Here is a 25,166-nt window from a genome sequence, read left to right on the forward strand (position 1 = left end):
AGTGGATGAAAACTTCCATCAAGTGGCAGGTTGTGAAATGCCATCTGTTCTGTGTGCCATAAGTGTGGCTCTGTGTTACCTTTTCAGGCCTGGTTGTCCTTGCTGCCTGCAGAGCTCGGAAACTCTCTCTCAAGGACTACACCATTCATTTACAGGCTCCTAATTTTGAACTTTTAAAAGTTTTACCCTGTGTCATCACTGTGCAGCAGGACTTTGGAGAGAGGTTCCTAACGAGCCTCAGGTTCCTGTGGAGTTGTGTAAGCCTTTTATTGGTGTAAGCCTTTTATGTGCCTGCTGGGGCTGTAAAGCTCAAGTGCTGACAGTGCTGCTCTGTGAGCCGGGGGTGGTCCTGGAGTCCTGCGGGTGCTGAGGGCACGAGGTGACTCCTGGAGGGCACCCAGGATGCAAACCCCAACTAACTGACTTTGTAGGGTGACTGGTAATTATAACATTTATAATGAATGTAGTGACTGCCTGAATGTTGGCAGTTTCCAGCTGGAAATGCTCTGAGCAGGGTGATGTGTGTGACAGAGCCTCTGTGGGCTGGGAGGTGCTCCTGGCACCGTCCCCTCAGGGAGCAGCCTGTGACCCTCACCTGCCTCCGCTGACCACAGCTCCAAACACTGACCAGAGCTGCATTCCTGTAATCTCTGAAATCTTCCCCAAATTATCTCTAGTGGCGACACTTTCCGTCAAGGCAACTCAACAATTGTCTGAAAAAGTGAAGGGACGAAGGGATTGATCATGGCCTTGATTAGGAACGTTTTCTTCTCATGTTCTCCGTGTCTGACGGACTTCTCCACGAGCTGGCTGATGTGAAGGTGTCTTCTTGAAAATTGAGCTTGTATGGAACCATAGAATCAGTAAGGTGGGAGAAGACCTTCAAGATCATCAAGTCCAGCCTCAGACCGAGCACTGCCATGCCACCAAGCCATATTGCAGATGATCTCCCATGTGGTGCTGCTCGGTGATCTCAGTTCCCACCCCGAGGCGATGGCCCCAGTGCTGGGCTTGAGGATGAGTTTGAGGAATCAGGAAGTTTTGAGCTGTAATCCAGTGATTTATAAGGAGATAATGAGGAGCACAGTTGGTGTCCTGAGCTCTCCAGGGAGCAGGAGCCTCTGCTCTGGGTCAGCACCAGCTCCAGGTGCCACAGAGGGATGGGACCATCCAGCCCCCTTCCCCCTGCCCCACTGCAGAGATTTAATTATTGTTACACACATCCACAGCTTAATGAGCCTAATTCTGGGCACTTCTTGTTACTTTCTCCATAATGGGGTTTCTTTCCAGATTTCTCTCTCCTGATTTCATGTTGTTCATCCCAATTTACCGTGGAAACAGGAGATCCCTGAATTATATTTCCAGCATATCTTCTGTCCAGACAGAGTTTGAACTGGCTGCATCAACCACCACTTTTAAGATGATTGGAGAACCTCAGTACAAAATTATGGGTATTTTGCTATTTAGGTCTGAGTTTTGTTTCTGTCAAATAAAGGAGGAAAAAGCCAGAGAGGAAATTTGTCTGCAGAAAATACACTGCAGCCAAGATGAAATCCTCCCATGAAATGAGGAGGCACAAGTGGCCATCCGCAGTAAAATCTTTAGGAATTTAACCCATCAGAGCATTCCAGGAGCACGGGGCTGACTCCTGGGAGTCGTTTCCAGCTGTTAGCAGGAGGGTAATTTCACTTTAGTTCCTATTCCAGCTGGCAGACAAAAATCCAGATACAGCCACTAGAATTTGGAAGTTACTGCCACTGAGTTCAACCTTTTCACCTTTGACAATCTCATGATAAACTGAAAGCGATTCAGGCCTGCTCAGGCATTGAGCTGGTCTGGAGCCTGAGCGCTGCAGTAGGTGGGGATTTTACTCTTTACTTATTCTAATGAATTTATCATTTTTTAAAGAAGCTTTTACATTTTTTTTCCAAGGAAATTATTTCTGCTGGGTGCAGGAATGTGGCAAACACTGTGTAGCAGCGAGTTCTGACTTGACAACAGGGAGCAACCCCTGGAAGGATGAGCTAGCCTTCCTTCCTTGCATTTCCCCAGGAACAGGAGTGATTTTGTGAGCGCTGAGCTCTCCCTTGTGCACCCAGCTTTGCTTTCACCCAGCAGCCAGCTGCAGGTGGTTCCTGGAAGCACTTCCAGAAGCTCCTCCTGGGTTAGAGCAGAGAGCACGGAGAATGGTGGCCGGGGTTCCATGCGGCTCCTCCCGAAGATTTCTGGGATTCAGGGGTGGTTTTGTTGGGCATCCATCACAGGGAGCTCAGCAACTGCTTTCTGGAGCTGTTTAGAATGGGCAGGCAGCAGAGAGCTCTGTGCGAGGGCTGCTTTGTGTGCAGGTGCAGCTCAGTGAGGGGAGCACAGGGGGATGGCTCTGGGTGGTGGTGTTTGGGAATTTCATTTCCCAGTCGCTGCTCCCTGGGCAGAGCCGGGCCCTGGGCAGCCCCAGGGAGCCCAGGACTCCTTAAAACACAAAGGGGATGGAGAGAGCCACGTTCTGCTGCAGTCTGCAGCAGCACACCACTGCATCCAGCTTGATCCTGGGAGAATTCTTTGGGCATTACTCTTAGGGAAGGCAGCTCTTGTTTGCTGAGGACTTGGGAGCTGTTGGGAGGAATGGTATAAAAAGCAGCAAATGAAGCAGGAGATCCTAATGAGATATAATCTGTCTCAAAAAGTATTGATCAGGATGTGGTTTTGCCTGGCCAACTTCAGAGCAGAGTTACAGCCTCAGGCAAGTCTTGCTTGTGCATTTCTACCCCTGGACGTCACTCTCTCCCTCAGTTTGTCTTTTTTCCTCTCTTAGTTTAGTTTTTCCTATCTAGTTTCATTTTTCCTCTCTGGTTTAGATTTTTTCTCTAGTTATTTTTTCCTCTGTGGTTTAGTTTTTCCTCTCGAATTTAGTTTTTTCCCCTACCCAGTTTTAGTAGAAATTTCAAGCTGTTCTGAGTGTCTGCTTGAAAAACCAATGCATCAGTGAATCAATCTGCTGTTTTGAAGCAGGCACTGCATCCCCTGCTTTGGAACTCTGGTTATATGAGTGAATCTCAGACCCATTCTGGAGGCAGAGCTGATTTAGGGAATTTGTTGAGCCCGCAGAGCAGTGTGAGGGGTTTGCTCAGGGCAGGTGTGGCCAGGCACATTTCAGCAGTGGCTGCTGCTGCCTGGGGACCTGCAGGCAGTGGGGTTTGGGGCTGTGCTAGAACAGATGTTCTCGTTCTGTTCCTCCCACTTCTGAATTCATCCTTGGTTTTGTTCCTGCATCTTCTCTTTGGGCTTGTGCCAAAATAGTCCCTGACATCTGTGAGGACTCAGCTCCGAGCACCCCATCCCCAGCTGCCCCGAGGGTTCTGTTCCCCTTCTCCCCAGTAAATGTCTGCCCCACGGTTGTTTATTTGGTGTGGAAAGGAGATTTTCCTTGGGCTGGAGTTCTGTGCTTGCTCTGGAATGCGTTCTGTGAGGAGATGATGTGACCTGCACTATCTCTGCACCTGCCTTTAGACATTTAATGTGCAAGTGCAGCTCTCTGCTCTGTTTTAGGTGTTAGTGACGCCTTCAGCTGTGGCAGGGGGAACACAGAACAGTGAACTCCATACTTTGCTAGGTAAAAAGTGTTTCCATTTCTCTTTCAACCATTGGTGAAATGCTTTTATTTCTTTTTAAAGATGAAGCCCTTCGTTTTCACACACTGTAACTCAGATTGCAGCAAACTGTGCATCTCTTAAGTTGGTGTGTTGGCTGGCTGCTCAATTAGTAGGAATGTTCCATGCTAGTAATTAACAAGGATCTACCAAAAAAAGAGATGTCTCCTTGGCAGTGTAACTTTTCTAGACAAAAATAAAAAATATTGCATGGAAGGCTGAGGGAACTGCTCCAATTTGCTTCCAAGATCTGTAAATCAGGCAGAGGATTTACATGTTCTGCTGTTTCAGCTGGAATTTGCCTCCTCCGTCAGATTATTTTTGCATTTTGTGGATAGTACTAATTAAAATTTATCTTCAAGGTAACTTTAGATTTAATAGGACTCTTTTCCCAGTGTAACAGGAATCAAGTTTACATCTAAAATCTTTACTGAGGCTCTCGGAGGGAGCGGGGCTCCTCCATGGCTTTGTATCTTTGAAAGCACAGAAAACCAGGATTCTCCCTGCATGGTGGACTGTGTTGTCCTTTGGGAATTGCAGGGGTGCTGAAAACGGTGCTGCACCAGTGCAGGTGTGGGACGGCCCCAGTGCCACCCAGTGCCTCCCCCACACATCCCCTGCTGGGGTTTGGGACAGCCCTGGGGCTCCAGGGGACAGCAGCTTCCAGCCTGGATTCGGGGTGGTTGGGAATTCCCCTCCCAGCGGCACTGCACTGCAAACAAGCAGCTCAGTGGCTCTGTGGTGTTTTCCAGGGATTTTAATAAATGCCTGGGTTTCGGTGGAGCAGCTGCTGCTGGAAGGTTTTGTGTTGTCCATTGTGTGTCCCAAGGACTCTCCAGGAGAGAGAAACCAACAGCTTGGCGGGGTTTTTTTTGCATTTTCTGTGTTCCCAGAATGGAGGAATTTGGAGACCTTCCTTCCCCTGTGTCGTGGGGTTCTCTCCCCCACCTGGGAGAGCTCCTTCCCTGCTCCTTGCCTTTGGGAAGCGGCATTTTCCCGGATCCTGATCTGACACTGGCCTACTGCTGCCTTCCTTCAGTGCTCTTTTATCCTCAGCCTTGTTTCTCCCCCGGTTTCACTTCACATCCCATCTCCACACAATCATCACCTGGCCTCGAACTTCCCAGATTCCAGTAGCAGCTCTTTCATTAATATTTGAAGCGTCTGATTCTTGCTTGTTATCAGCAATATCCCAGAAGATGGCAAGAGAGACTGTGTAGGAGGGCGCTTTAAAAGCTTATCTTTAAAGCCACGATGTTTTGTGATTTAAAAATTAAATATGGATTAACAAATGGAGAACTGACACTGTCTGGGGAATCAAGATGGGATAGAGGGAGAAGAGCATGACTCAACAAATTGTTCTATCAGCACAAAGTGAAGCTATCGGGGTGGATGTGCAGGGCCTGCTCCAAGGCTTTGACAGACAGCTCTTGCCTCAGCAGCTGTGCAGTCAACGTAATTAAAAACATTTATTTCCCCAAAATACGAAGTTTGCAGAACAAATGAAAGCAACTGGATTAAACAAGACTCGCTGGAATTTTGTGGATATTCTTCTTTTACCCTTTATTTTTATGCAGGGAACATTGCTTTGCTCTGAGAGAGGCATCCGGAAGGGCAAAAGTCAACTTCATGACTTGTAAATAGAGGTGGTTTTTCAGGAGAGTTCCCCTGTGGATGCAGGGTCTGTTCCATGCCTGGAGTGTGCTGGACACGGCTCTGTGGGGTGAAACAGGGACCTGTTCAGGGCAGGGAACGGAGCTGGGAAGGGGCTGGAGCCCCAGGAGCGGCTGAGGGAGCTGGGAAAGGGGCTCAGGCTGGAGCAAAGGAGGCTCAGGGGGGACCTTGTGGCTCTGCACAAGTCCCTGACAGGAGGGGGCAGCCGGGGGGGTCGGGCTCTGCTCCCAGGGAACAGGGACAGGAGGAGAGGGAACGGCCTCAGGCTGGGCCAGGGGAGGCTCAGGGTGGATATTGGGAACAATTTCTGTGTGGAAAGGGTGGTCAGGAACTGGAGGGGGTGGCAGTGAAGTCCCCATCCCTGGAGGGCTTTAAAAGCCATGTGAATGTGGCACTTGGGGACACGGGACAGTGGTGGCCTTGGCAGTGCTGGGGGAATTGTTGGATTCTGATCTTAGAGGGCTTTTCCAGCCTAAACCATTCCATGATTCTGTGAGTTGACAGAGTTCCCAACCAGCCGTGGTTTGCCAGAGCTCTGTGGGTGTCACAACCCCAGATCCGAGCCCTGAAATGAACTGCTCTGTGTGTGAGCTCTGAGAAAGAGAATTTTACATTGAAAAATCCACATTTTCTGTTAAAATAGAGGTGGTAACAAAGCAGCTCCTCCGCAGTGCAAGTTCCCTGAGTAGGTAGACGTGGAATGCCAGAGAGGAATTTAATCAGTGGTGGTTGAGCTCTCTCTTCACTCACTGTTTTGGAATCAACCTAATCAAGTTCTTTCAATATGCCGTAATATTGGAAGAAATGATTAATACAAACCTTGGGAACTGAGACCAAGCTTTGAAATTAATTTCAAATATTAAAAGTGTTAATCAAAGTGTTAATTTCCCCCTCTCACATTGCCCTAGTTTTTGCAAAGTAAAGATAACTTTGGTCATCTTTCCGAACACAAAATGAATTAAAGATAAAGGAAGTGGATGTCTTATGTGAAATAACAGTTAACATCTGTTTTCTTAGAAGTTACATTGATTTAATTACTTTTCATTTATGTAATACTCAGAACATCATTTAAATTCCTCCATACAAGTCAGACTCTTTTTAAGAGAAAATGTGTTGACCCTTATCACTCATTCCAGATTGAAAGAGCTGCAGCTTCCAAGGCCAGTCCTGATGGGATGAGGCCCTCGGAGCAGCTCTGGCAGGGAGATTTCAGTGGGGGAGCCCCATCCTGCAGCCCAGGGATTTACAGAGCAGGCAGAAATTCCTCTGCATTTTCATCAGTCACACATGGAGGTTGGCAGCTCTGGAGTGGAGTTCCTTGTCTCCTCAGTTCCCATGGGATATGAGGAATGCCGTGGGATGATGGCTGCACAGCGGGGCAGCTGCAGGTGTGTGTCAGGGGGTGGAGGGGGGACAGTGTGAAATTTGATCTGTAAATACTACAAGGAATTTTAATTAAGCGTAGACTAAGATGAGGAGTGCCCCACAGTAAGGGAAAGGGGCACATCCAGCATACTAATTCTTCCTTATCCTTTTTTTGGCATCTCTCTTTGGTCTTCTGAATCCCAGATTTCCTGGTGCTGCCTTTCCCTGTCAAGATTCTGCAAAAACGTAGTGATAAAACTTCTTCATGGCATAAAAATTGTTTAAATATTGATTGATTGATTGATTGATTGATTGGAGGCTGTGACCTCATTTCTGATGCATTAATATTTTGACTCTCCAAAGTTCTTGCTGTAAAGTGAATTTCCTTGGGTTTATTCTTGGTGTAGCACAGTGCAGCTTCTCCTACACTGTCACTGCCAGTTCATAAACTCAGGACTGCAGCATCAGGGAAAATGGAGGCTTTAAAGGTTGAGGATGTTTTTGGAAGCTTTTAGGGCAGTGTGGGCTTTCCTGGAGGGATGACTCCTGCAGCAGTCTCCATTCAGTGAAACACTTTGGGCACCCTGAATATTGGCAAATACTTCATAGGTCTCTCAAGTCCAGCATCAAATGAAGAGAATCACTCTGTCTTTAATGGGCTGTTCATTGAAAAGGCTCTTTGGAAAGCAGTCAGTGAAGAGCTTTGTGCTGAGATCACCCAGGGATATCCATATTCCATCTCTTTTCTGGGGTTCCTGGGAGAGGTGAACACACGTGGCCAGGGAGTGGGGCTGGAAGAGACCTTAAGGCCCGTCCAGTTCCACTCCTGCTCTGGCCAAGGATGCTTGCACTGGCCGAGGCTGCTCCAAGCCCTGTCCAGCCTGGCCTGGGGTGTGACTGGGTGTCCCCTGGCTGAGGTCCTTCTCTCAGTCCCTGTCTCCAGAGTCCCCAGCTGAGTGTTGGTGTCTGACTGGGCTCTACCGTGGTCATTTTCCATGAGATAAGGCACTGCTGGGGTGAATCCTGGACTGCCTTCCCAGGGCTTGCTCCTAACTCCTGTGCCTTTTACAGCCGCCTGTGGCAGAGCTCCATTAAATCGAGTGGCTCATGCCCAGGCAGTGCAGGGGGTGGGCTTTGCCAGGCTGCAGGAGTGGTTTTATTGAACTATATTGCATTTTTAGTACTCATCTGAGAGAGGGTCATTAAGGCTCAGTCGAGTACATTAAGAACATTACTCCAGTGTGAAGGAGATGGGGATTATGAGAACGACAAGAAAAGACCAAGGAATTATAGAGTTCTGTTTCTATTTTCCGTTTTACTGTCCAAGGGCTGGGGACAGAACCTATTTCTGTAATTCCCAGCTTTGCTGAATGTGCCCATTTTGAGTCCCAGAAGAACAGTGGTCACTGTATGAGCTCCCAGCAATGACCTTGGGTGTGAATCTGGAGGGAAAATGTGCTGCAGCAAGGGAGGACTGATCTGAGACCCAGGTGGTACCTAACAAACTGGTTTGGTATCTCAGTCATCCCAGCTGGCACCTGCAGATCTGACCCAGGGACCACTCGGAGGGATGGGGACCGGTGTGTGTCTGGTTATAGAAGTTTATTCTGGGGTTCAGCTCTTCAACCCTATTTTGACCCTTACTTTGTGGGCCCTGTTCCAGGTCCCTGATCTGTTGCAGAGCTTTTGTAAGCCTGGCACTGGGCTCATGAAAGAATTTTATCATGCTGTAAATGCTGGTGTCTTCTTGGGTGGAAAAACCAGGAAACATGTTTCCTTCCAAAATTATATATGAAAGATTGCTTCTCCTCCCTCCCTTCCCACTGGGATGTCTCATGGTGTCCTTGCTGCTCTCTGGATTTGTCACTCTTTGAAGAAGTGACAAGTCTTTGCTTGCCCTAACAGACACATAACAGCCAGAGCAATGCCATTATCTGGGAGCAGGCTGAAATGCCGTGTTACTGCTCCGAGAAAAAACGGATTGGGAACATGGGAACACTCCAAACCCGAGTTAGAAAAGCTTCATCATTAGAGATCATTTCGTGCTTGCAGTTTATAATGATTCGTTATCCAGAGGTGGCATCGTTATTGCTGGGGGGGGGGGGAAATATCCCTGCAGGAACAGCCCAGCACGGAGCAGCTCCCTAAATTACAGAGTGGAGCTCCAGGAGGCAGCTGCCACCAACAGACCCGGCTCTGGGTCCGTGTGCGGGGGAGGCAGGAAATTGCTTCCTGCAAGGAGCCAGAGCAGCTCCAGGGCTTGTCTGGAGCAGCCTGGCACTTGGGGAGGCAAGGACTGGAGCTGAGGGGTGAGCCTGGCTGCCCTTGCCCGCCAGGGGTGCAGTGCTGGGAGGTGACACGTAGTGACCGGCAGAGCTCCATGGAGGGGACGGGGTTGCTTTGAGCCACAGCTGGAGAGACTCAGCACGGACTGAGGGTGCCTGGAGTGAGTCCAGGGCAGGGAACGGAGCTGGGAAGGGGCTGGAGCCCCAGGAGCGGCTGAGGGAGCTGGGAAGGGGCTCAGGCTGGAGCAAAGGAGGCTCAGGGGGGACCTTGTGGCTCTGCACAAGTCCCTGACAGGAGGGGGCAGCCGGGGGGTCGGGCTCTGCTCCCAGGGAACAGGGACAGGAGGAGAGGGAACGGCCTCAGGCTGGGCCAGAGTGGGTCAGGTGGAACATCAGGAGGAATTTCTCCGTGGCAAGGGCTGTCCAGCCCTGGCACAGCTGCCCAGGGCAGGGGTGGAGTGCCCATCCCTGGAGGGCTTTAAAAGCTGTGTGAATGTGGCACTTGGGGACATGGGGCAGTGGTGGCCTTGGCAGGGCTGGCGAATGGTTGGACTCGATGACTTTAAAGATATTTTCCAACAATTCTGTGATTCTGCCTTAATCATAGCACTTATTTACAGAAAAACAGGGAATGTTTTCCCAGTCTGTCTCTTTCTTTGTTGATTCCCTGGAATCCAACCTGTTTCACATTGATCCCATGTCATTTCAGGACCAGCCTCTGCGGGGTTCTCACTCCTGGGGTTGGGACGTCGGGTGCCACTGGTGGTGCTCCAGGAAGCGTTTGTCACCTCGGTGCCAGGCTGGGCAGGGCCTCCTCCTGGGTGTTCCAAGGGCATCAGCAGGGGCTGCCTCCCGTGCTTCTCCTCCAGAATTCCAGTTTATTGCCACCTTTGAGGATTTCTGCAGCAGCTAGAGGCCTGGCTCGCTCAGCTGGTGTTGTGTTGGAGCCCAGTCCTGCTGGTGCCACGGCTGGGCGGGAGGTTTGCTGTAACCAGGGTATTTTGGGTGCTTTGTTTCTGTCTCTCCCCCAGCCGGAGCTCGCACCGCCCACGGCTGTTCCGAAGCAAATGTGTCTCAGGGAGTGTTCTGACACTGCTTGGGAGGACTCTGCCTGGGCTATTTTTGCTCAGGATGCTGTAGAGCTGCGCTCAGGCTCAGGGCCGGCTCTGCAAGGACAGGCTGAGGCTTAGTGGGGCCCACGGGGGTGGTGCTGGGTTCCCAGCTGGGTCTTGGAGGTCTGCTCCAACCTTGCCAACTGTGTGATTCTGTTTTATCATTGCACTATTTGGGGATTTGTGCTGTTTGAGATCAGAGGAAACATTTTACCCCCTGGGGTGGTGCATCCCATGGCTCAGCAGGTGCCCCCAGGATCGGGATCTCACAGAATCCCACAGGTGTCCAGTTCCACCCTTCACCTTAATCCAGATGTCTGAATCTGGGGTCTCTCCTTTCTCTTTGTTGTTAGGAACAGCTGAATGACGAGATTCAAAGCATGAATAAGGTCCTTCAGCTGAGGAGCTTCCTGTTCTGGGTCTTTCAAAGAAAACAGGGAATGGTTTATCAATTTAGGGGTTTTCTTCTCTATTCCCTGCAATCCAATCTCCTTTCCAGTGGGTAACATTTCATTGTTAGGTGGATCTCAGAGCCCTTCTGAGCAGGGGTTTCCCCTTTGCAGGGCTCTGCTCCAGGCCAGGTCATGGCAGCGTTCTTGGCATGGAGCTGTAACAACAAAAGTCATTTAAATGTTTGAAGCAGAAGCAGAAGTTCTATTTTATATTGCTTTTTTCTACATGGTTGCACTGTGTGGCCCCAATGCACATTTTGTAGCAGATTTTAGGAAGCCAATAACTCCCAGTCCCATCTCCAGCCAAGCCTGGGCTGAACCTGTTCTCACTCATCATTCCCAGGCACAGGCAGCTCTTGGTCCTACAGCACATCCTCATTTTCCTTCTATTCTGTCTCACAAACAGAACTTTCCTACATCTTTCAAAATGGTCTTACGCCATTCTTATAATTTAATTTAGTGTTCCCAAGGAGAGTCTTAATTTTTTGTATGTTACTGGAGTTTAACTGCCATAATAAAGGACAATTTTGAGGTGGTAAAACACACCGGGAATGTCATTAAATATGCAGCAAAGGTCTGACACAGTGGAATTAAGCACTAATGAATAACATACTAGAAATATTAGTCTTCCATATTAGTTTAGGTGTTCTGCTGTTGGGTTATGATGAGGGCTAATGTGAAAAAATGAAACAATAAACAAGATTAGTGAAAATAAAATTTCAAAGTGATTCAGTAGCTTCTTCATGTGTAGAAAGTTTCTAAGTTAAAGCTGTTGAGTATCCACAGGGATCCTTTTCCTTGGATAAATTGTTGTCATTCCAAGTTTTAATGTAATTTTATTATTGGTGCACTTTCCATTTTTACAATTGAATTACCATACTGTGGAGATGTAATTTAAATTCGAGCCCATCTGCAGATCAGGGCAGTTGTAAACTTCTTTTACTGCCATAAGCAAGGACTTTGTAGCTCTTGGCAAACAGGGGAGTGAGGATTCCTAGGGAGTAGGATATTAATTGTTCTAGTAAAGGAACAACCATCCAATCCAGAGCCTCATTAGGACTTTGATTTAGGACACAAGGGCCCAGCTGGCATTTCTGGATCTCACTACAGGCTGGTTTTTTTAACTCAAAGTTCCTTTTTCTTGAGGATTCTGCACATTCTGTGCTGATTTGGCCTCTCCATTGATTTTTTCCCTTGCAGTATGATAGCTCCATGCCCAGGGTGTTCTATTTCCCAGACCTGTGTGTGGTGGGTGGAGTGCAGCAGAATGAAACCCACCCAGCTCTCTCTGAATATGCCTTGATCTGGTTTAACTGGGGGGGCAGAATAAATCAATTTATTTCCATTTCTGCTGCATGGAATGGCAGGAGCTTTTCTATCCATCAGCTCATTTCCATAGACTGAAATTCCTTTGGAGTGCCTTGGGCAGAGCTGGTGCTGGGACAGATCACCCTGGGCATCTCCAGGCTCTGCATCCCAGCCTTTCCAGAGAGATGGACTGGAGTTCTTGGATAAATCCCTGGGGTCTTGTGTTGGGAGTGTTCTGGTGGGCTCAGACCAGCGCCTGGTGAACTTCCACGCTGGTGGCACCTTGTCCCATGATGGCACAGGGAAAATTGGACTTCCAGGTCAGGATTTGCTTTGCTCACTTGTTTTACTGTGAATGGGACTGGAAATTTTGGGAATGGGGCTGGAAATCTTCCTGCACTTGATTAACTTGCTGAAAATCTGATTGTTTCTTGTGGAGAAACACACAAGAACATGGACATTGAGGGTTTTTAGTTAAACATAAACCAAAGCTTGGGCCTAAACTCCTCCCTGGGATGTGGCTGCTGCTGCAGAGCCATGTGGGAATCACAGATCGATTTCCAGCCTCTGGGCTTTGAGGATTTGGTGGGTTTGTGTCAGTTGTTTGAACAACTCTGTCCCTGCTGAGGAGTTTGGTGCTAGCTGGCAGCCCCAGCTGTATTTGAGGACCATAAAATGATCTTTTGTCATTCTGGTTCTTCAGGATGTGATTCTGCTTTATCAGGGAAATCTCCTCAGTTATGCTATCTAGGTTTTCACATGGGGGGAATCCTGACTTCTTTAAACTCAGTCTTCAGTGATACTGCCACTGGTTTCTTGTCTTTTCTTGTTCAGAATACAGGAGGTGCACCAGCCAGATCCAGTGCAGCTGGTAAATTGTATATGCAGGGTATGGCAGGAAATCCCAGAACCCAGCAGTGATGTGGAAAATGTGCAATGAAATGAGAAAACCTACTGTGTGCCATTGAGGTCTATTTGGTTTCTTCCCCAGTTAATTCCTCTCCTTTGGCTCCCCCAAACTTCAGTTAAAGTGTTTGACTGATTTATTTCCCCTTGTGTGATGGGGGATCCTGCTTGTTGGAGCATCATGGGGCCACAGCAGTTCTTCCTGAGGGATCAGAGCTCTCCTGCACTTGGAGACTTTTTATTTTTATTGTTTGCATTACAAAGTCTAGGTACCATCTGTACTTAACCTGAGCTTTTCTCACCCTTCCCAACAAACCATCCTTAAAATCTTCATTTTGGGGTGTTTTTTGTACTGGTGTGCAGGGAGGAAGCTCTTGGAATCGCTGCCAATGGAGGAGCAGCTGAGCTGTTCCAGGGGCTTTGTCTGTTGTTCCCATAACTCTGATAAACATCCAGGAGGCAGCTCTTGGCAGCTGCTAATTTTAAAGGAACATGTTAATCAAATTAATTGAGAGTTCCTTTTAATAATCATCAGCACCAACATAACTTCGTGACATGATGTTTTCAGTGTTGCTAAAAGTGATTCCCCCCAAAAGAGGATCTCTGCAGATAAATCAGCTGAAAAAGTGTTAAATTGTCTCTTTCGCTACCTGATAATCCAATTAAGTGGTGATAAGAAAAATAGCTCCTGGAGAATTTCAGGGAAGCAGAATAATGTACTTAGTGTTGTAGCAGAATCCAAATAGCACATAATCAGGGGTATCCATGGCTACTGGAGCAGCACTTTGATTCCCAGATCCGTGCATCACCTTGAACACCGGCGTTGGGTGTTCAGTGCCCCGGCCAATTTAACGGTGGCTGCTCCAGCTGTGAGAATTCCCCAGGGCTCTGCCTGTCACAGGCATGGCTCAGGGGCTGCCAGGGGTGACAGGAGCAGCCAGGGGATTGTTCAGGCTCTGTTGTGTCCCCAGCTCCCGTGTGCTCCCCACCCCGCTGGCTCAGTCCCTGCCTGCCCCCCGCTGCGGGTGCTGGAGCGTCCTGCGATGGGGCCTGACCTCCATCCACGGCTCTGACATAGGACTGGGATCCCCAGGGCAAAAATCCTCTCGTGCTCATCCTTCAGAGGGCTTGTGCTGTTGGATCTCACTCCACAGTGGGTGGATGGGCTCTGTGTGTCGACCCTTCATCCCAGCAACGTGAGCATGTTGGTTATTTCATGGTGTGGGATCCGCAAATTCATGGGATCATAAAATCCTATGATGGTTTGGGTTGGGAGGTGCCTTAAGGATCTTCTTGTTCCACGCTTCCTGCCATGGCAGGGACACCTCCCACTGTCCCAGGCTTCTCCAAGCCCTGTCCAGCCTGGCCTTGGACACTGACAGGGATCCAGGGGCAGCCCCAGCTTCTCCGGACATGTCATCCACTGCCAGGGCACTTTGTGCTGCTCAGAGCATTTGTCACTTCTCCAGGCCACCAGGGGTAATGAATTACTGCAGGAATCCTATGACAGGATCCCGAATTTGCAGCTTTCATGTTTTTACCACTTAATTCCCTTGGAGGTTTTTCCCTCGGAAGTGCTGTGAATTAACCTGACAGTTTCAATAACTGTGCACGTTTCCTGTTGTAATGGGATGTGGGGTGAGGATATGAAAGCTGAACTTACTCCATTGTGCCTTTTGGAAAACAAACACCCAGTTCCCTGGGCACTCTGCTTGCCGAGGGGTGACAAAGTGTACTCTGATATTTGCCATTTATCCATAGTAATATCCATTCCTCTTATCCATTTATCCATAATTCCTTTGACCAGAGGCAGTGCCAAGGCTAGCAGGGTACCAGGTCATCTGCTCCCTTTGGGAAAGCTCTCCCACTCCCTGGATTGAGAGCAGCTCCCCATCCTGAGGGGCTGAGCCCATGGTGTCTGCCCAGGCCACCCTTCCCAGGTGGGCAGCTTAAAACAGAGCTCTGGTTTTCGCCCTCCCCACTGGACAGCAGGGAAAGCAGGAGCTGACCTCCCAAAGGGAGTGGAAAACTGTCACAAACAGGGTCTGAGACAGCCCTCTCAAATTCCAGACTGTTTCCTTTCCCCACCCTGGCTCCTCTTTCCTTTCAAAAGCTCCTGGAAATCGCAGCTTTGGCAGCATATGCTGCATTAGAGGGTTTTTGCTGGCTGTGGAAACCTGGCCACAGCTGTGGCTCTGTCCAAGGCTGCTCTGTTCAGCTGTGACCATTATCCACAACAATGGGAGCTTTGGCTTCTCCATGCAGGCCGTGGGTGAGTGACCCACACAATGGATGTCATTGCTGCAGGGTGGCTGCAGAGCCAGCAGCCTTCCAGCCATTCCAGCCCCTTTTCCAAGCACTTTCTTCATGTTGGTCACATTTACTTAATACGAAATAATTTATTTTTTTTTAATTATAGTTTTGCAACAACAGCATGTCACCTGGTTGGGAGGGTTGTTCTTTTCCCCTCTGGATTCACAGATTCTTTAATGTAGGTGGACTCTTATCTGCAGAGATATCACTGTCCTGGGTGTGGGTGAGAGACCCTGTTGTTTCCGCCTCTCTGCACACCGGGGCTGGTTGTTCATCAGAATCACAGGCTGATAGAAGGGGTTGGGTTGGGTTGGGTTGGGTTGGGTTGGGTTGGGAGGGACCCATCCAGTGCCACCCCTGCCGTGGGCAGGGACAATGCTCAGGATGCTCAGGACCAGGGCTGGCTGGGGGTTGTGCTTTTAACCAGCTGGAATTCCTGCCAAGTGAGATGCTTTAGGAAAGCTGGAGAGCACTGCTTGCGGGTTTGGGTTCATTCCATATAATTTTGACTGGGGAAAATAGAAAGAGCATTTTAAACTGTTCAGGTTTTTGAATTCACTGGCAGTGAGACTTTTGATCTTCATTTAAAATGAAGTTTATTTTAAAAACTCGGTAATGTTTGCTTTTAAAGGAAAAAAAAAGGCTGCAGAAAGCCCAGGTTGTGATAATTGCGAACCAAAATGAATGTTTTATGTGAGTCAGAGAAAAACTTGGGGGTTATTATTCTCCTTTATTCTTTCCCAGCCTTTCCTTTTCACTGTTTTATTTCTTCCCACTGAAACAATCGTTTTCCCTCTGAGTGTTTGGAGCAGCCGGTCCAGCAGAGCTCCCTTGCCTTCAGGCAGCCACTGCAGCTCAGCTTGTCCCTGACAAAAATCAGGGAAAACGAGCCTGATGTGCCTTGTGAGGAGCTCAGGGATGTGCACAAGAGCCGGATTTCCCCATTTCCAAGCAGGAGTTTGGTTTTCCTGGCTGTCCCGTGGTTCTCTGTGGGTGCTGCCGTGGCTGCTTTGCCCTGGGATGGAGAGGATGCTCCAGAGTTGAGCCGCCTCCTCCTCCAGGTTCTTCACCCACCAACACCTCCTCAGGTGCTTCAATTACCAGGACTTTTAAATCTGGGTTTTAAAGCCTATCTGTGAATCTCTGCCTTTTAATTAACTCATCCCCACTGCTGGTTTTTATTAAGAGCTCTGATATGTTGTTAATTAACACACTGTGCACTATGGTGAGGAGGTTGGTATCAAAGATGCTGCAAAAGATGAAAGTGTTTACTACTGAGAAACAAAATAATTAAGGCAAAAGTTGTGTTTTCATCTGCCAGCAACAACCAGAATGTCAGTGGAGATGGGATTTTTTTTTATTTTATTTTTTCTAAAACAAACTAAACAACTGTAGTATGGGAACTGTGCTAAAAGTGGGCATTTGTTGGTCTGGCCATAGGTATCTGGGGCTATGCTGATGCTCTTTGCTGTGTTCCCTGGGTGTTTCTGAGAAGTCCCATTCACACACCTACTTTATCTTGAGGCTTCAGTATTTGGGTCTCTCCATCCTATTTGGTGGTGGGCACTTGAATGAGTAAGGATTTTCTTGCACAATGTGGGTTTTGCCAATATCTCAACTTTGGCTGTTCCTATTCCAGATAAGTCATTCCAGTGAAAGCATTTCCCCCCAGGAGCCCTGAAGTTGCAAAATCAAAAAGAATCTCAGCCCTTCACTGAGATAAAACCTGCCCAATACACTGTCAGCACCTTTTGCCTCTCAGCCTGTTGTTTTGGGGGTTTATTCATCAGTTTAAGCTTGTTCAGGTTGCTGTTGTTTCCTTTTTTAATTCCTCTCATTTTCATCCTTCCACTGCCCATGTCTTCGCTTATTTTGCTTTTCTCCCGTGGGTTGGGCACAGCCTGTGTAATCCCTGACCCTCCCCAGCCATGCAGGCTGTAGGTATCAGAGAAGGAATTGCGTGGATCCCTCTGGAAGCTGGCCATGGAGTGCCTGGAAGGGCAGTGATCCCACGGGAGAGTTCCTCCCCTGCCAGGCTCCCCTGTGGGCTGTGCACTCCCCAGTGCCTGTCCCGTGCTCTCCCCTGAAGCTTCCTTTCCTCCTCTGAAGGTCCCTTTGTCCTTTTCTCTGGCACAGGTGGGCTCTGCATCGCCCAGTCCCTGAAGATTCCCCAGGACCGCAAGGACAAGAGCATCGACTTCGATAAAATCATCCGGCAGCTGCTGGAGACCCCCAACGCCAGGGCCATCGTCATCTTCGCCAATGACGAGGACATCAAGTAAGGGTGGCTGGGGCACCCATCCCCTGGGGCTCTGCAGGAGAGGGAGAGCAAACAGAGCTCGGGGGGAGGGAGGGAGGGACAGGTCTGTTGGTGGGAGCCATGGGGGGATGTGGAGTTGGGAATGTGGGGGAAGCACCAGGCACGAGGCTGCTGCTGCTCTGGCTCATGGCGTGCCCAGACCATGCTGGAGGAACAGGAATGGGGGCCAGGATCTGGGAGCTTTTCCTGTCATGGGGTTGTTCGTGTTGGATGGCAGAGCTGACCCTTCCTCTCAGAGGAATTAAGAACACGCTCCCCTCTCCAGGCTCATTCTGCTTTGTGTAATTCATTAATTCAGAGTCTGTTTTATGGCAAATGAAAGTTAATGGTGATAAAGTGACTTGGATGCTCAAGGTTAAACCACATGGAATGGGCTTATAAAATAACACAAAGAATATTTTCTATTTCATTACTCACTTGTGTATTCTGGGTCCAGAATTTGAAATTAGCTTAAAATTGTGATGGAATCATCAGTTGCTGAGAGGCTTGGTCCCACAAAATGAGGCAAAAAGAATTTAGGAAAAAGTTTCAGTAAAGTCAGTGGAAAAACTCTTAAGTTTTAGTGGAATCAGAAACTCAGTCATGGGGTATAGGGTGAATTTAAAGAGAAGTCCTGTTGGTGCTGCATGGATCATGGGGTGGTTTGGGCTTGGAAGGACCTTTGAAGATCATCCAGTTCCATCCTTCCCTGGCCCAGGCTGCCCAGAGCCCTGGTGATGCAGAGTGTCCCAAGCCCCTGAGCTGTGCTGGGTTCAGGAATGTGCTGTTCCTGTTCATCACAGAGTCAGTCAGCTTGGAAAAGACCTCTGAGCTCATCGAGCCCAGCCCTTCTGTGCCATTGCCACATACCATTTTCTGAAGCAACTCCACATTTAAATAAAATCATGTTGCAAACCAAATGTTCCTTTCCACAGGCAAATCCTGGCGGCTGCCAAGAGGGCGGATCAGGTGGGGCATTTCCTGTGGGTGGGCTCGGACACGTGGGGCTCCAAGGTGAGCCCGCTGCTGCAGCAGGAGGACGTGGCCGAGGGAGCCATCACCATCCTGCCCAAGAGAGCCACTATCGAGGGTAAGAGCCTGTCCTGCCCCTCCTCCTGCTCCTGCTGAGTGTGTGGGGATCAACGCGTGCACGCACACAGGGTCAAGCCCATGGAATACGGCTCCAGCTCCTGATTTTCCCCTGAATGTCCCTGTTCCTCAGGTGGAAACTCGAGGCTGTTTCCCCAGCTGGGGAGCTGCCAGCAGCTGGTTCTCAGGGGCCTGATTTCAGAGCTTGCATTAGGCTGGGGGGATGTGACAAGGCTTTATCACTGGAAAGAGAAACCCAACTGATCTGAGCCTGTCATGTGCATACAGGGGAGGGAGAATCTTGGGCAATTTATGTCTCCTCTCTGAAGCAGAGAAGTTTTCTACTGAAGGAGTAAAACTGTTTTTCTATCAGTGGTTTCCATTTAAACTCAGCTTAACTTTCATTTCAGATCAGGCACTGTGTTTATCCATATTGCTTGTGTGCTTCAGAAATATCCACACTTGTACGAGTGCATGTATATGCCCAATTTTGGGAAACTTGTTTTATTTAATCCCTTTGTTTCTCAGCTTTCCATTGTGCTCTGAAGTGTCTGTTGTCTGATCTCGCCTCAGTCTGTTAATCCTGTTGTGTGTAAAGATGCTTCAGCATCCACATGGCTTCCTCTGGACAGCAGAGAGGTTGATCAGAGTCTGTGTTCTCTGGAATATGGAGGGAAAGTTGTTTCCAGGGCAGGCACTGAGTAGGGAAACCCAACTCCTCTGCTGGCCCTGGTGGGGCAGGGTCTGCGGGCAGTCCTCGAGCACATCGCCCATATTAAAGGGGGTTCTGGTGTCTTCACTGCCTGCAAAACCAAATATTTGCATTTTCCCTGTGCCTGCGCTCCCTGCTCATCAGTTATTCCTCTCAGGTAGATCATCTGCTTCATTCTTTTACATTTTTAACCCCCCGAGGCACTCTTGGATGTTATTTCTCTGTAAATACAGAAAGTTGACAGACAATGAAGTGGTTTGTTTCTGAAAAGCAGGATATTTTAATAAGCTTTTCACACTGTCTGTATTCATCCCTGAGGGTTTCTGACACAGAAACGAAAATTCTGTCAACAGTACACAGAAACAAAAACTTTCCACGTTTGTTTGTTTTAAAGTATTTTCTTTTTACGTTACACATTAAACCTGTCGTGGGAAGCATGAGGGGGTTTTGGACACAATGAGTGAGGATGGTAGAGTGGAAGAGTTCAGGTATAGAAAGTCAGTTAAATAAGAGTTGTAAACATCAGTGTGTTTGATATAGCTGCAAAAAAATTGTGTTTATTGAGCCTGCAAATATCTCCTTATTCAGTGACTCTGCTGGAGAACTGCCTGAGGTTGGCTGAGTGCGTTTTGCACTCGTGGCCACATAGGCTGGGGCGTTACTGTGGTGCCTGAATTGCATTTTGCCTACAAATCTCTCTGACTGAGGTATCCTTTAGCAGCAGACACACATTCTGGGGTCTGTGTGTTCCATGAGACTTTCTGGGAAGGAAAAGCCTCGGGCAGGAGTGGGTGCTGTGCCTGGGGGAGGGAGGCAGAGCAAGGCATCCTTGTGCAGAGCACAGGGTTCCTGGCTGCTCCCTGGCCACTCCAAAGGCTCGGGCTGGTTCCTACCCTCCCCAGTCCCATCCAGCCGTCCCTAATTGCCATCTGGATGTGCCATCTGCTCCTGCTGTCACAGGGGCAGAGGGGTGGTTAAGGGAACAGATCCTGGTGCTACTGGAGCAGTTCTCCAGATCCCCCATTTCTCCTTTTGGACTGGTCCCATTTCTGTGTCATTCACCAAGAGAACAGCCAGTGAATGTGTCAGGAATCCTCAGGCACTGGTGTTTCCAGGCTCAGGGAGGCCCTAATCCCTCTGGATTGCTGCCTTCCCCGTGCTCAGGCTGCTGGAGGTTGTTATGTTTTCCTTTCTGTTGTTTCATTTTCATTTGGCCACGAGACACAAAGAAAGGAATTAGACATTTTAATGTCATTCTTTCATTGTCCAGAAATGGAACATTTGCTTCCTAAAATTCAGCAACACATTTCTTTCGATGAGGGCATAAAATAAAAGAAATAAGGCACCTTGATTTTCCCTGCAAATGGAAGGAAGCAAACTGCATAAGCAGACTGGAGCCCATTGCCTTGAGCAGATCCCAGCCCAGGCCCCTTCCATGCAGCATCCTGGGGCTCCCAGGCTCCAGGTCAGGGCCACAGTGAAGTGCCAGCTCAATTCCCACTGGATTTAGTGAAAATCTGTGTTAAGTCATGAATGAGGGGGTTGCCCTTATTTTACTCCTCAAAAGCATCTCTTCTTTTTTTTCCTTTCCTTTTATCACTGTCTTAAGTAGTATTTGGAATATGTTGGAAAAACATTCCTAAGAAACCTTGCTGGAAGCAGAGAGATCACTGCAGCTCCCGTGCCTTGACCTGAATGTTGACACTGCCTCTTCCCACAGCAAAGGGAATAATGTTTGGCTAATCAGCCAGGGAATGCTCAGCTGCACTGAACGAGGATGTGCCTGCGAATTCAGGGTGCATGGCACACTTTGGATTAGCAGGGCTTTGTCTGTAGAGCTGTTGGTCACACAAGTCACAAACTGAAACACTCATTGTACAGAGAAAAAATCATTTTTCTAGTCATTCTTCACCCCCAGGCGTGATTTCAGTTCAAAACACAGGTGAGAAGTGCGGGTGTGCTGTGGTTTTACACCTGTGTCTATAGGTACCAGCTGATGGTCCTGGTTTTCTGACAGTGGGAATATCCCAGCAGCCTCTGACTCCAGAGGGGGCCTAAAGTGTTTGGCTTTTTGTAGGATCAGGCCCCAGATCCAGAGTTATTTGTCTTGGTACTTGATGTCTGTCTTGGTACTTGATGTCACTCTTGGGACAGAATTTTCTTTGCCACAGTCCCATGGGGGGGATTTAGGAAATCATTAGATGAACTGAATTCATTCATCTTAAGTCAGTCTTAATATAGCCTGATTGTGTTTGATGTAATTATGCTGAAAGGATAAAGTTGCATATTATTTGCATAATTGCAGTAGACAGTGAACCAGAGAAGTGCACATGAAAGAGGAATCACTCCTTGGGAAGTTGGGAACACACTCCACTGGCAGCTCAGCCAGGTACAGGGAACTTGAAAGGCTTGAAGAGGCTTTCAGAGGAAAAAAGCAGATTTTATTTATTTATTTATTTACTTACTTATTTACTTATAGAGCAACGTGGCAGCAGGATGTTGTATCCTGGTTCTTGGTGCTCTGAGCTCTTCCAAAGCAGAGCTGTGCTGGGCCCTCCTCACGTGAGAAACAAGCCCTGTTCTGAGCCCCAGAAGTTGTTTTCCTCTTAACCTCAGCTGTGAGGAGGGTGAACAACGATCTCCTCACCTCTTCCTTTCTCTTGTTCCCACACCTTTTCCTGTGCAATATTTATCAGAGCGGGCAGTTCCCTGTGGTTCCCCGTCTGTGGTACTGGGAACAGTTGTTACAGTCAGTGTTACTCACTGAGCACTTCCAGAGCTCGGGGTTTTCCGCCAGTGCTTTTCTTTTGAAAGAGTCTTCCTTGCCTTTCTCAATTGTGTGTGCTCTGTCCTCATGGACACCAGCTCCCAGGGAGATGGAACCAAGGAGGGGAGCAGCTGTAAGAGAAATACGGAGGATAATGCATAGATTTGGTCTTAATTATTTAGAAAGTCTGGCAAAAGCTTTGCTGATGTGGAAAAAAACAGTCTTTACTGTCTGAGCTCAGAATTGATGCAACTGAACAGTAGGATTCAAGTAGATTTCAGATTAATGATTCAATTCCAGAGGCTGTAGATGGGGCTGAGGCTGGAGTTTGTGAAGCTCCGGGCTTGAAGGTTGAGGGATGGCTCAAATCCAGTACAGGGATGTGCTCAGATATTTTAAAAAATAAAAACTGCAAATGCTGCAAACCAACAGAACTGTCCCTGGAATTTTCAGTTGTCACCCAGAGAGATGGTGAACCCTGTTTTGTTTTTGTTTCCAACAAGAGCTGGTCTGCTCCTTTTTTGTTTGGGCGGTATGAACTGAGGAAAAACCAATGAAAGAGTGGTGATTTAAGCAAAATTGAGAATGAAATTCTCTGTCCCTGTTTAGTGCCTCTGAAGTGTTTTACCTTCCCAGCCCCAGTGTGGCAAAGGGAAGGAGCTCGGGGTTCATTCTGCTCTCTTAGAGACAGTGTTGGGTTGTGTGCAGTGTTACAGACAGGGTCACCCTGCCCTGCATTCCCCCGGGATGTTCCCTGGGAATGAGGTGCTGCCCACAGCCCTTCCTGCCTCTCCCTCAGGAGAGCAGCGGGCCAGCGTAAATTGCATAATCATACTTGTAAACACTTCACTTTGGGTATTTTTTGTTTGTTTACAGCCTGGTGCAGGGTCTTTTCCAGTTCTCTGTTGTTCTCCAGCTTTTTCTGTGTCCCTGGGGCATGAGCCATGTGCTTTTGAGAGAGGAACTGGGATGGAAAGATGTGGCTGCAGGGGTCTGTTCCTCCAGGACTGTGGGGCTGCAGCCTGGCTGGAGCAGAGCCCAGGAACACCAAAAGCCAGAGGGGACCCCAGTCCCGAGGGAAAAGGCATAAGAGGTGCAGCTTGGACTGTCAGTCCCTTGGACCATCACTCCCAGATTTGCTTACTCTCCCCATTACCTGCCCTGAATTCCCTCCCATCCCCTGGCCTTCCCCCCATGAGCTGCTTTCCTTCCCACTCAGCTGAAGGGCTCCAGCTCTGGGATCTGTCCTTCCTTCCTTGGCCCTTCCAGGCTGGCTGGGACCAGTGGGGCCATGTCAGTGTTGTGCAGGTAAATATTGGCTTAAATACGTGTGTGTGGTGGTGCCCAGTGTCCTGAGAGGATCTGTCTGTAGACTGGGGCAAACAGGGCCTGTTCCTGCCAGGAGAATTGCCCATTCCCTGTGGAATTGCAGTGCTGAGCTTCACAGGGCTGCAGCAGAGGCTGGAGGCAGCACTGCAGGTGGGGTCTCACGAGGACTCCTTCCCTCCCAGCTCACACATCCTGGGGTTCTGCTGGAGTTTCCCCCTGGCCGCTGTGTGGGGCTCAGGCACTGGGGTTCACTCGGGGCTTGTGAGACAGTTTGAAGGGGTGGTGGTTTCAGAGTATTAAAGAGAATTTTCTGCCACTGCTCAGTGCAAGGCACTGCCCATAACCAGCACAGCATTAACAAGAAATCCTGTCCCAAATGGGGCTTGAACCAAACGCTGCTGCTGCTTTCAGCACATAAATGAGGTGGGAAGCTCTAATTGGACCATACAGAACTGCTGTAAAATAGAGATTTAGGAGCTTTCTCTGGGGCTCCTTGAAATGAAATGAGCTGCTCACCCAACCCCCAGCAGATCTGGCACTGCCAGAATCCAGGATCTCTGCTGGGATCCAACTGCTGCTCATCGTGTGGGGTTTGTGTCTCTAGGTCTGTGGTGTGGGTGCTGCTCCCCGAGCTTTGCTGGCATTTTCCCTTTGCTGTTCCCATTCAGCTGTGATTCCAGGACACTGGAGATGGTGTGGGTGTTCTGAGAGAGGGAGGTGAGCACATGGAGACACACAGGGAGGGCTGGTGCTGTAGGAAGAGATCATCCCCAGAGGAACACACAGCTATTGATCACCCTTCAGATGGATCATCACTTTTGAGATACCCTGAATTGCGTCTTCTCAAGACCAATTTTCCTCTCGATGATGTGACACGGGAGCTGTCAGCTGGATGTGTTTGGGCAGAGTATTTCCAGCCAGAAAGGAGGAAGGACTGTATTTTTAGGAAGCTGCTGTTTGTGCGTGGCAGCTCCAGGGGACCCCCAGGCCTGTTCTGCAGGGGGCTCTGATGGGTGCCTGTGCTGGGGCAGAGTTTGCAAGGAGCAAATGTCTGCATCACACACCAAAAGTGCTTTCACTGGGCCCGTGTCACATGTTTATCGTGGCTGTGTGCTGCCTGAGCAGCTGCTGGTTCTCATCCTGGCTCTCACCATGGCACCCAGAGCATCCCAGGAAAGTTCCCTGCAGGCTCCAGCCCCTCTCTGCTGGGGCTTCACACCCCCAGACACACCAGGAGTGTATTACTGACATCTCTGGGTGAGGCAGGCTCAGGCACAAAGGGAAATGTGCTAATTTTAGGAAGTGAGCAGAGGTTTGAAAGGCTTGTCTTGTTTGTTTCCCTGTGCTTTTTTCTTCTAGTCTGTATTGTTAATGCTTCACTGATTATAGGCTTTTGAAAGTAATAGTTTAGGAAAGAATGCACATAATAATACACATAATTTCCTTAAAGATGATACAATGAGTGCAGAAGTGCCCACTTCACTCCTGCTGGATTTGCAGATCTGTTTCAGGAGCGCGTTTTCATTCTGTTTACTTGACTGCATGACAACAAAGGGATGGGAAAGGATTTAGGAAAAGCTCCTCCTTGTAGCCCCCTGTGCTGGCTCCTTGGAAAGGGAAGCAGGAGTCAAGATCGATGGCCTGGGTGCCCTGCTGAGGCTGGATAAACACAACCCTTTAGCCTCTCAGCCGTAGGGGCCGGGTGGTGAGGAGCTGGGAGCCGGCCAGGGAAGATGCTGCTCTGTGCAGCTGAAGGGAAAGGCCTGGGAAGGGGAGCTTGGGCTTTGTTTCCATGGCGTTGTCCATCTGAAAGGAATTCCCTTGTTCCTGCCCTGGTGGAACCTCTCACTCCAGCTTGGCTCTGAGCCCTCCCGTGCACACCCAGCCACAGCTTTCGCCGCTGCGGGG

The 25,166-nt window shown here is 48.9% G+C and overlaps 1 protein-coding gene across 5 annotated transcripts in view; it reads left to right on the forward strand.

Moving 5' to 3' along the window:
* The window catches only part of GRM7 (glutamate metabotropic receptor 7), a 206,588-nt gene that overhangs the window by 102,287 nt on the left and 79,135 nt on the right, over positions 1–25,166 (forward strand). For all 5 annotated transcript variants that reach the window (XM_039558869.1, XM_039558870.1, XM_039558871.1 and 2 more), the window contains exons 3-4: positions 17,199–17,340; positions 18,297–18,451. In XM_039558869.1, coding sequence (XP_039414803.1) covers positions 17,199–17,340; positions 18,297–18,451 — 297 coding nt within the window. The remainder of the gene's footprint in view (positions 1–17,198; positions 17,341–18,296; positions 18,452–25,166) is intronic.

This window comes from Corvus cornix, chromosome 12 (assembly GCF_000738735.6).
Source record: "Corvus cornix cornix isolate S_Up_H32 chromosome 12, ASM73873v5, whole genome shotgun sequence".
Classification (NCBI taxonomy): domain Eukaryota; kingdom Metazoa; phylum Chordata; class Aves; order Passeriformes; family Corvidae; genus Corvus; species Corvus cornix.